We start from the raw sequence: 12,428 nt of genomic DNA on the forward strand, positions 1-12,428 counted from the left end.
ATAATAATGGGTGCTTATTAACATTTCTACTGTGCGCTTTGTTGATGGCAGTTGGTCTTGGGAAGAAGGCTTGGTTATAGAACTATTATTTATTCTGAAGATTTGGTGCAATGGCCAGGGTATTGTATTTCAATATTCTTGACATTCTTACTGCATTGTGAGGTTTTGGAAAATATATGTAATTTCTAAGAATTTTTGGAATGATAGAATAGTTTTCACTATTACTTTACTACTTAATTTTGTTAAGAATTATAAATACCTCTGATTCGTCTCTTTTGTCAAATTGAAGTCTGGCAGATATATATGCATTGTCAGTATGTTCTTTGGTTGAAACTGCCCATAAACAGGCAAAGAAAAGATGCAGGGTCGTTGGTGATCTTTCTAGGGATGCAGTTTACAAATCAGGGGACTGCATCCATTCTAAAAATTCAATAACTCTTGTCCCTTCACTTTGTAATCTTCGAAATGGATCAAAATCTGTATTAATTGTGGGGATTCTTCCTGGATCAAAGGTTTGACTTCCAATTTTTTAATTGCCTTTTGTTAAACTATTTTCAGCATTATTTCAAGTTTGAAAAGTTACATTTACAGGTGAGTGCATATTATGAACAAATGGTTTTTCCCCATTTTTCTTTTCAAAAACTACAGGATGTAAAGCTCTGTATGGGAGTGCCATACTTCATAACAGTAGCAGAACATATAGAAGAAAGGTAAGATTTATGGAGATTCAAATGTTTATTTAACTGTTTATCTTCAACATACCCAAGTAAATTTAATCATTGGTGTTGATGACTGGTGATCACTAATTATTAAGTAATTAAGAAATGTAGGTTAGCTTGCTATTTATGAACAGTTCTATTCTTGCTACTGTAAGTATCTCCCTCTACAACACGATATGTTCATTGGTAACGATGCAGATATAACAAAATCCAACAGCTTTTAATTTTTCAGGCAAGATTTTATTGCTTGGGTGTAAATTTCGATTCCATTGGACTTGAGCTGCTGATTCAAGTGTCTTGTTAATGGAATTTGGAAGACTACATAGGCAGTTCATTAAAAACAAGTCATAAACAATGTCAGACTGAATTTTAGGTATTTGAGATGGCTACAATGTACAAGATACTAATAACAGCAATTAAATTTAAATCACCGAGGAAGGCACTCAGTACAAGTCACTGGCTTGTGGTTAACATTAAAATAATAGTGGCTTTATTTAGTCTTATAAAGTATCAGCTCTTTTTCTTTTATCTTGTTTGTGTGAATATAGAAACATTTCTGTTTCTTTTGGACGAGTGTGTGAAAATGCACACTTATACAAAGGTATGCATTAACATATAAATGTTGGTATCTATATTTTTAATTTTACATATACACAAAATATGTACATGCATATAACTATGCACCACTATATGTTGAAGACAATAGAAACTCTTAAATCTTGTGGGGCCAATTAAGCTGTGAAAAATATAAAAATTGAAAGTTAAAGTAATAAATTATTTTTTCATATAAAATATTTATTTTGGTGCCCTTTTCAATGAATTAAAGTCTTAAGTGAATATCAGATAACTAGAATTATTTATTGTTCTACTGATAATTTATGTGTTATTTCAATTTGTATGAAAAGTCCCAAAGTCCAAGTTCAACTATTGTATCAGCTAAGTGCAAGCTTACCACCACAAATGCGTGAATAGAATAGCAATATAAAAAACTGATTGAGAATTGATAGCATCATCTTCAAGCTGCTCAACATTTTTCTCCTTCGTAGCATATCCTAGGAATTTTGAAATAGTATCTTTGAGATCCTCCTTGGGTGGCATGGGTGGAACTCTCATCCTGTATTCCATAGATGCCAACTCTGCAGTAGGTTTCTTAAAGGTTTTGTCCCATTCCAGCTTGGATTTTTTGAAACTATGCATTATTATCAGAAATCCTTGACATCTTCCATATCAATACGTCCCAGGTTGGTGTCCTCAATCATGCTCCAGTTTGATGACATCTTTGGCTTTGGAAGATCACCTTTTAAAATCATATTTTATCTTTGTGCCCTTGACAAATTTTCAGTTTCGACATGCTCCCTTTGATCTGAAAAACGATGAATAAATTAATTCCAAAATTCTAAAAGAATCACACTAATTTTGAAATAATCCCTTGGTCAATTTGACCTTGTGATGATTTTAGCTCCAAGGAATATTGTCAAATGCTTGTCTTGCAAAGTCTGTACTTGCTGTTCTTTGTTTCAGTTTGTTTGGTTTTGTTTTGATGATTGCCAGTGATGACCAAATTCTTAAAAAATGAATGTAAATAAGCTTAACAAATAATAGAAATGCAATACAAGACTTCTCTTCTGGATTTCCAATGGCTTATGAAGATTGAAAATGATTGTAACTGATTCCTACAGCCAATAAGCATTTCTCCAAACACTTGGCATGCACACTAGTGATTCAATATAAGCTGAAATGAATAACTACAGCAAAAACATTTCATCAAACAGTTATTGTGCAACCTTGTAACTCCTTATTTTTGAATGCCAAAGCCAAGTAAAATATGCCAAACTAAATGATGTTAATATATAATGAGAAACTTGGAACGTAATGGCAGTTTGCTGTTGAAAATACTTGATGGTGCGCTTGCTGGTAGAGAGTTCTTCAATCTGCAATGTTCGTCCCTTTTAATTTGCACTCAAACCTTGTTGTAACATTCTAGGAAAAATATGCAGTTGATAATATGAATTTGTGTGTAGACCCTAGCTGCCATTATGCTAAAAGCATGAATTAATAACCTGCAGTAAACTCCATAGTGATTCCTGAGTGAAACCACCTCACAATGGTGCTTGGGTTTCCGTCCAACACCAAGAAATCCAAGGGTTTTCGTCCTTAGAACAATCCAGACATTGATTTCCAGCAACAATGGAGAAATAGCTTCAATGAATTAATCTCATAACATGCTCTTGAAGGAAGACAAGGTTTGTTTATAAAGACTCCTCAAACTCCAAATCAATCTCCACACTTAATGTGGGATAAATCTTCTTTTACTTTTAATTCCTCCTTATGAAGTCGGCTATCTAGAATCTTCTAATCAAAGAAACGGGACTTGGACTCGGCATGGACTCGGCAAGGGTGAGTTGACTCGGGACTCGAGACTCGGCAGGACTCGGCAAAGTGAAGAACCCAAGAAATTTAGCAATTTTGAAGGATTTAAAACTTGTTTCATGCACCCTTTATTAAACAAACCTTAAATACACAATAATATCATCAAATAGAAGTTAATTTGATCACATAGAAAAGTATACATCGATCACATTAGTATAAACGCAAATTGCAGCTGAAGGAAATAGCAACCAATAACCATAGATATATAAATAGTGTCAAATGTAAAAATATTACAAAACTCATGGAATATGAAATCCATGGCATCAAAATTCAAATGTTCCAGTTCCACACATATATCAAAAGTAAAACAATTACAAGTCTATGGCTCAAAGGAGCCTGGGTCCTTCCTATGAAGACGTCTAAGCCTAAGGTAGGTCCTGGATGCGTCAACAACCATACTCTCTACCCGTGACTCCATTCTACCCTCACCAACATCAGTTATGTCTAGCTCTAGCTCTGGCTTTGGCTCTGGCTCTGCTCGCACTCAAACCTCCTCCTCTGCCATGGATACAACCTCAGCCTGTCTATCTACCTGGTCGATCCAATCTAAGTCCTCATCACCAAAGATACGATCTATAGCCTCATCGATCCACTCAGATTCTGGATCAACCTCCTCTAGTGTGATCGGGGTGCTGTCATGGTCCATAACTTGTTTCTGTCTAAGACGGAGGTTGTAATGAACAAAGACTAGATCATTCAACCTTTCCAAAGACAGTCTATTGCGCCTCGTGGAGTGTATGTGCTCAAACATAGTCCAATTGCGCTCACAACCGGAAGCACTGCATGGCTGACTCAAAATACGAATGGCTACCCGTTGAGGATTTGGTATTTTAGGACCAAACATCTGCCACCACCTATTTGAGATGAGAAAAAGGAAAAAAAAATCAGCCTCATTTAATAATTAATAACAAATTGAATAACATATAATTAAAATTATGCTGTTAATTTCTTAAAATATACATTTTACTTGGCTGCATTTTTGTTCGATTTTCTTTGCAAAGTTGACGAGAGAAGACCTCCCCTTCTGCATTAGAAAAGGCCTCTAGCTCCAAGATTATACTACTGCTATGACCAGGCGACATTTGCTCTATCACTGAGTAGAGCCCACTAAGAACCTCCTCATCCGCCTTGAAATCAAGGCAGAAATGGAATGTCGGATTGAGGTAATAAGCAGCTGCATGAAGGGGCCTGTGAAGCTGGGCCTGCCATCTCCTGTCAATGATATGCCAAATGGGACGATACTTATTCTCATCCCCTTCATAGGCAGATCTTATGCTCTCCTTGGCCCTATCCATGCCCTCGTATATGTAGCCCATTGCGGGCTTCTCCTCGTCAGCAACACGTAGGAGAACTACCAAGGGTTCAATGAATTGGAAATATTGTGAAACAATATCTAATATCGGTTAATGTAAGTGTGAAATTGTGAATGAAAATAAGAAAATAAAAGAAAAATACGAATAAAAATAAAAAGTTAAAACTTAAAACATAATATAGAATGCTTAAAATTTTTACCTTCACAATCTCAGCACAAGGTGTCCAAAAGCTTGGCTCTTCAAAAATGTAATCTGCGACATCAACTCCTGCAACACTCATAGCATAGGATGAGGAAGTCCACTCCTCACCAACAAACATACGTCTCAAAGCTGCCTTGCTCCGAATCAAGGAGTGCAGTGTGATGAAGTTAGTGGCAAATCTAGTGATTCCAGAACGAGCCAACTCCTTCTGCCCGTGTATTGCCTCATTAAGTTAAGGACCCATGCATGCTTGTATACAAATTTGCAAATATTTTTTGCCTTCTCTACACATGTCCCGATCCATGCAATCTTACCAATGTCGTCCAACACGAGGTCAATGCAATGGGTGGCACATGGAGACCAAAATATAGATGGGTGCCTCTCCATCAAAAGTTTACTTGCAGCAACATAATTTGCTGCATTATCGGTCACCACTTGTACTACATTCTCCTCACCCACTTCATAAATGACCTCCTCTATAACCTTACATAGGTAAGTGGCATTTTTAGAATGTGCGGAAGCATCAATGGACTTCATGAACATGGTGCCACTTGAAATTTGAAAACAAAGAAAAACCAGTGATCAATGATCATTCAATAAATCTCAAATCAAAAATAAAATACAAATCATTAAATAAAATCAAGTTATTCAATCACCTGTAGAAGAAACAAGAAAATTTAGGAGCGTTCGATTTCTCCTATCAGTCCAACCATCGGTCATGATGGTGCAACCCTTCTTCCATATCTGTCGCTGATCCTCGAATGTGGCTTTTACATCAGCCACCGATTTAGTCAAAATTGGGCCACTTAACTCAGAATCAGAAGGTGCTTTGAAACCCGCCCCACAAATAGCGATGGCATCAACCATGCTCTACAAATAAGGAGACCTATCACAAATAAATTAAATAAGATAAGTATAAAATTATAAATATTAGACAAAACAAACAAAATATTAACAACTTAAAAACTTAAAACAATCAAATAAAAACTAAAAGGAATTACCTTGCTGCGAAGAATGGAATATTGCAATAAAACCAAAATCTTCCAATTGCACCTTTAGCCTTATTGTGTACCTCTTTGTTCCAACCCATACTCTCAATTGAAGGTTGGGCACCAGGAGTAGTGCGTGGCTCAAAATATGAATCCATCCTAGATTTACGAACTCTAGGACCAATGGTTGCACTGAAACTCCCACTAGCACTGACACTACCGGCAATAGAAGCACTAGCACTAGCACTTCCACTAGGACAATATGGAGGCATGGATGAGGCCTCTCCAACACAACCAATGCTGGCCTGAGCCAACTCCTCCCTTTGCCTCTTCTTTATTTCTTTTCGAGTCTCAAATGTGTCTAATAGCACTTGGCACTCACGAATAGCCTCAGGAAGTGCTAGTGTGCAAGGCTCTGCATCATGGCCACGTATGCCAGCAAGGTGGTATTTCAATCTATTTATGCCTCCATGAAAGATTGTTTTGCAAAATTTACATTTTGCCTCTCCTCTTTTTGCTCGGGAAAAGGTTCTGTATATTTCCAAGCTAGATCTTTTCTACCCGGGATTGCTCTACGAGGAGGAGTGGAACTAGACATTGTTTTCAAAAGTTGAAGGTTGCTGGAATAAGACACAATTACAAAAAAAAATGAATATTTGTCCATTGTTAAATTATAAATTAATACAAAAAAAAAATATAATAGCAATGTTTTGATTTTGATACAAAAATCAATGTAATAGAATTTGTATTCATTTTTTTCAAAGAAATTAGCAAACCTACTATGTAGATTGTATTTTTCATTTAAAAGCATAAAAAAATCAGCAAACCCTACAATGTACATTTTTTTTTCAAACATGGAAAAAAAAAGTACATTGTAGGGTTTGTTGACTTCTTTAAGTTTTGAGAAAACAAAAAACAATCTACATGGTAGTGTTTGCTGATTTCTTTGAAAGAAATGAATACATATTACAAATGTTTTAAAAAAAATGTAAATTTTGCCTATAAAACACCAAAAAAAGCAAAAAAAATAAATCTTACCTCTTATAAGAAGGTTGAAATGAAATGCAACCTCTTTCCAATCCTCTCTAACAAGCTTTTGATGCACCAAGTGCAAGTATTATAGTGCCCCAATGTGATTTATTGAAGAAATTTTACTCCTCCTCCTTGCTGGTTGCCCTACTATGCTCTCTTCTTTTTCCTCACAACTCACTCTTCTCCTGCTATTTTTTCAATACAATGAAATGAGATGCCTTTTACAACTTTGAATCAAATATAAATGAAAAAAAAAGCAACTAAAACCATTTTTTATTGTGTTTTTCTTTAATTTTTTGTTGGCTTCTGCCGACCGAGTCCTGGACTCGGGACTCGCTGGGTCCAAGTTGAGTCACGTGACTCGCCATGACTCGGCCAAAACTCGGCGAGTCTGGGTCCGAGCCACCCAGGACTCGTGGAGGGTCACTCGGCCCATGACTTGCCGAGTTTTGGCGAGTCATGGTGAGTCACAGAACTCTGCTTCTAATAAATCATTAATAATATAATTTTATATTTGCACTTTAAGTCATTTAATTTCCTCCTTGGCTAGGCGCTCAATAATTTATTATCGAATAAGCATAACTCCATGATTAATCAATGTTTCTTCATTCTGTCTGCACCGGGGAGTTGACCATTTTGTCCTCTGTCCAACCCACTAACTTTCTAAAAATAGAAAGGTCCCTCTTGATCTCCTCTTGACTTACTATAAATAGTAAGTATATGAAACTAAGCCCAAATGAAGTCCAATCCGAGCCAAACAAAGACCAAACTGGAATATACTGAATTTTGGAGAAGACAAGAACCTCCATTAACCAAGCCTCTGCCTCAGAAGACCCTCTGTTCCCCAATTATTAGCCTACGAGGGTTAAAGTGATAGGCTAATCGTTCAAAAATAGGAACAAGCTAAAAAGGGGACATTATAAATCTCATGCCTACATCATGAGTAAAATCATTGAATTACGTGCCGAAATCTCCCTTTAGACTAATTAAATCTAATTCCCTTTATGCACTTTTGCAAGTTTTATCTAGGAAATTTTAGAACTTTTGGACTTTGGAATTTTGGAGATTGTGCGAACTTTGGAATTTCAGAGATTTTGACAGTTTTGGATTTTAATTTTTCCCCGATTCTCCCTTTTCTTCGATTTCATTTAACTACCATTTTAGGAAAGTTCAAGAACTAGAGAAACCTTTGAAGTTTCTTTTCATTTTGATCTACCAAAACTTTTACCAAGACATGGAATTGTTGGGGATTACACGAAAAGACAAGGAATCCCTGAAAAGTGAAAATCCCTTGCACAGAAAATCCCGTACAAAGAAAATCCCCTACAAAGAAATTCTTTGAAAAATGAAAATTCCTTGTACTTAAGACTCCCTCATTGTAATTTATTCATTTAAGGATTTCTTCTTTTGGACAATGACTTAACCATTTGGACTAATAAGACCTTATAAGCAAGAACTCTCCCACAAACCCCCAAGGGGCAGAATTCTAAAATGACAAGCCAAAAAGAAACACAACACACCCAAAGCAAAATGCGAGTAGTGAAAAGGAGGTCCCTGTTTCGAATGGGGCGTGTGTGGAAGGTACAACATAGTTCACCTGAAAACTATAGGCTGGAAGATTCATAATTGGAAGCTGTTTGAAACTTGCTCAATTTATTTGTAGGTACTTGGGCATACACGGCATCAAGCAATATAACACAATAGCATGGTGTGTCATATAAAAGGGCTTATGTTTTGAGGATAGAAATTCCTAAATGTGTTCTAACAAAAACCTCACCTAATTGTAAGTTTTTTTCCATACTAAGCCCAATAATGTAGCTTACTATTAAAATTGTAATGTACGATGCATGGCTAGCACCTGTCAATCTGCATTTGATCAATCCAGGAGGCATTTCCATTCTGCATCCTTGGTTTCCTGCATGGAAAATTTTATCTTTCTCTTCTTACATCAAATCAGTTTTGCATATCCTTTGAAGGGAAGCTTCCTTTTGTTTTGGCGTTATTTTTCCACTAGGTTTAGATACAACTGCTTTTGAACATGGAATACCAAAAAACTCTTTGGAAGTCTTTTGGCTCAAAAGAAATGGTGATGGAACATCCCCTATATTCAATCACTATTTTATTTCCTTATGGATTATAGTTGGCAACCTTGAGTTTTAGATAAGGTTTGAGTCCCCTATAGTAAAAAAATGGAACCTGGGCGACCTTGTCTACTTGATCATGTTGTAAGGCTATATTTAATGGATGATCAGCTGAAGTGTTGAGCCACCACGTGCGACACTCACTGGCTATGAGGCTTTGTTAGGATATAGAGCCGATTATATTTTCTTCCTCCTATTTTTTATTCCTGCATAATGAAATCCAAGGTCTATAAAATTGATGCTCTATTTCCCTTCTTGTTGTCCATAATTGTTACTAAATGTGTTTGCTGAATTTTGTGAATGCAATGTTTAACTTGTACTCCTTGATTGCCTTGCCCAAAATAGTTACAATAACTACTTGGTTATTTGGATAGCTATATGATGCAAGAGAGTTGTACTAGCTTGAAGAGCTGTGTGATGCAAGAAGGCTGTATGAAATAGGCCAACACAATCCTTTGTATGTCCTAGATGATTCACCTTCAGACATTGTCACACAAAATTACTAAACATCTTCGCTTGAAATAGACCAAGATGTAATGTAGAGTGATTAGTTGGAGATGCCAATGTAAGTTGGGGCAGCTGTATGTTGCACACAAAGAGTCTTCTCAAGGGCCATACTAGGGAAGGAGATACCCAAGTACGTAGTACATCATCAAATTGAAGAGATCGCTATATGTTGTGAAGCTATTGTTGTCATACTATGTGATCATGTTGTACAATGATGCAATTCATTAGTCGTATGCTATATGTTGATTGAGAATATTTGTCGTCATACTTTGTAAAAAACCTGTATGATGTTAATCTACACTTCCTTCAATCCCTGTATGGTATATTGTGTGGATGAGTGGCTTGGGTGTAAAAATTCAACCGATGGCACGATATGAAGGATTGAAAATATTACGCTGTTGTATTGTAGAAGAGACCTATTGTATGAAAAGAAGAGAAGTTGTCCATATGACTAGAAAAGTATATCATTGTTCAGTAGAGAAGGAATGAAAAAATCATTGTACGATGAGCACAATGAATAGGTTTGGCTATAGGATGGGCTGAATAAATAACTTCCTTGGTTGTATGATTTTCCATGCTTTATAATTGGCCCCTTTATAACTTTCCCTTGTGGGATTTAAGTTTTCGATATTAAATTTTTTATTTTTCCTCTTAGTTCTTCAATATTTTCGGTCTGAACTTTTAACTTTGCTATTTTTGGCTTTATTTCCATTTCATGTTGAAACATACAAGAATCATATGGTCATTTGTAGCATTCGTATTCACAATAGCTTCCCAAATATTCTCTATCAAAAATATTAGCAACCATAAAACACGGTTGCATACCTTTACCTGCATTTTTGGCAGGCGTCGATAAATCTTTATGCTCATTGTTGATGTGTACTGCTACAACTTGTAAATTAAATATAGGAAATACTAATGTACATGACAATGCATACCAAACTCGACAGTAAAATATATCTTTATTCGCACATGCAATTATTACAGAGAAGACCAGAGATAGCCGACCAAGGATCACAATAGATCTGACTATATCGTACCACTTCCTTGGCGGTACACGACATATTTAAAGGCTTCAATGGTTTCCGAGAGTTACACAACCGTCAGCCAACCAACACATAACTACTCGAGAGTGACAATCCTCTTAATACAAATAATTAATATATTGTTGGGTACCCAAAATTATCAAACATAACAATGTGTTTTATGCCATCTACATTATCCCCGCCAAAAGAAAAAGTCGTTTTCCAGACGACAAGTAAACATCAAGTAATATCTGGAAAGACTAATGACAAGAGTGTAGGCCAAGACTTGTACTGGACAACCCCAACATGTAGTATACCTGCCAAATCAAAAGGAGGTTTGGGGGCAACGCCCCCAATGGGGTCAAGGGGCAGCGCCCCTTGTTTGTGTTGTACCTACAATGCCCTTCCTAAGTTTTGTCCGCCAGATGGAATTTCCATCCCTCCATGGGGGTTCGTATCACCAGACAAAAGTTCAACCCTACCAGTTATGCCAGATAGTTCCATTCTGCCAACTCTACCAGGACCGCCAGATGGCAGTTCCATTACGCCAACTACGCTAGGACCGCCAGATGGCAGTTCCATTCCGCCAACTCTGCCAGATGGTAGGTCCACTGCGCTAACTTTGACAGATGGCAGGTCTACTCGGCCATGTCCAGGACCGCCAACTCCGCCACGATCGCCAGATGGCAGGTCCACTCCGCCATGTTTAGGACAACCAACTCCGCTAGGACCACCAACTCCGCCATGTCCGCCATGTCCGCTAGGTGATGGTAGCAGCCCCTCTTCCCTTGACAGTGGCATCTCCTCCATCCGACCAACAAAGCTCTTGTGACTACTGTTGACATGGCTAAAATCGTATTGCTACAACTCTATCCAGCCAATGCAGAATAGAATGCTGAGAATCCTATCCTCTCTTGAAATAAAGAAATCCCTAATGCTGTTTTAAATTGATCAATGGGGATGATCTCAATGTTTCCATTGTCAGATCATGATTGCTGGATAGCTCAACAGTTTCATGTGTTTTGCTGGAAACACAAAGGGGACTTACGGTTAGGTAGAATTGGTTCTGTTCGTATGGGTTCCTGTTGATGTGTTTTTCATGCACATGCGAACACAGAATAAAATACCTAAAGGTACCTTATCCTCTCTTGAACAAAATTCCCGACTGTTGAAGATTTCGCGGAAGGATCAATCGAGGCAACTCCAAGGTTCTTGTATGTAGGTTCTCTACGTGTGGATAAGCTTCTCGCGGTATGATGTGATTTTGCTGGAATCACAAGGGGACTTACACTTGACGACCTAAACGTCGGATTTGCTGGAGTTACAGGATTTCACTGGCCTAGATTTTGAAAAAAGGAAAAAAGGATGAGGGCGAGGGAAGGATCTAATTCTGACATTAAGAATGTAGGAGCATGAATGATCTTTGATGAAATTCTAACTAAGTCTTGTTTTGACATCCAGGACCATCTCCACAAGGTTAGTGCGATCTTCGGAGGAAAGCTTTATGATGTTCAGATCATTGCTATAGGCATAGACACCATCAGGTTGATGCATATCAGTGAAGAAGCGACAATTGAAGTTAGGCTTAAGCTAAATGATTCCAGTTGACTACACGAGGCAAGTCTGCAATCAACAAACTGCTAGTAGTATGGATATACAAATTTCACCATCAATCAAACACATTTCTTCCACTCATCTAACAACATGAAATCAAATCTGAGAAGTATAAAGACCATGCAAATTGTTGAATCAACCCATAGATTTGACCATTTCTTCAATGAAGTTTTACAAGTCTTCACAACAACATCTTGGCAACAATCTTTGCCTTCTCTTGCTATTCTACTCTAATTGCTATTCTATCAATTGACTATTCACTATTAGCTAACTATTCACCTACTATCAACTATTGACTAACTATTAGCCTTTACAAATGAGGAGCCAGGGCTTATATAGTGCCCTCAATACAATTCGGTGGCTCAGATCAACTTGAGATCAATGGCCGAGATTTTACAATGAAAACCCTAATTAGGGTTTGTTACAACAAACTCAATTCTGGCCAATGAAATAATTG

The 12,428-nt window shown here is 37.2% G+C and overlaps 1 protein-coding gene across 1 annotated transcript in view; it reads left to right on the forward strand.

The window, feature by feature from the left end:
• The window catches only part of LOC131045021 (uncharacterized), a 318,125-nt gene that overhangs the window by 171,783 nt on the left and 133,914 nt on the right, over nucleotides 1-12,428 (forward strand). Inside the window, exons 6-8 of the mRNA XM_057978528.2 lie at nucleotides 52-119; nucleotides 290-512; nucleotides 649-710. Coding sequence (XP_057834511.2) covers nucleotides 52-119; nucleotides 290-512; nucleotides 649-710 — 353 coding nt within the window. The remainder of the gene's footprint in view (nucleotides 1-51; nucleotides 120-289; nucleotides 513-648; nucleotides 711-12,428) is intronic.

Source organism: Cryptomeria japonica, chromosome 5, assembly GCF_030272615.1.
Source record: "Cryptomeria japonica chromosome 5, Sugi_1.0, whole genome shotgun sequence".
Lineage (NCBI taxonomy): Eukaryota > Viridiplantae > Streptophyta > Pinopsida > Cupressales > Cupressaceae > Cryptomeria > Cryptomeria japonica.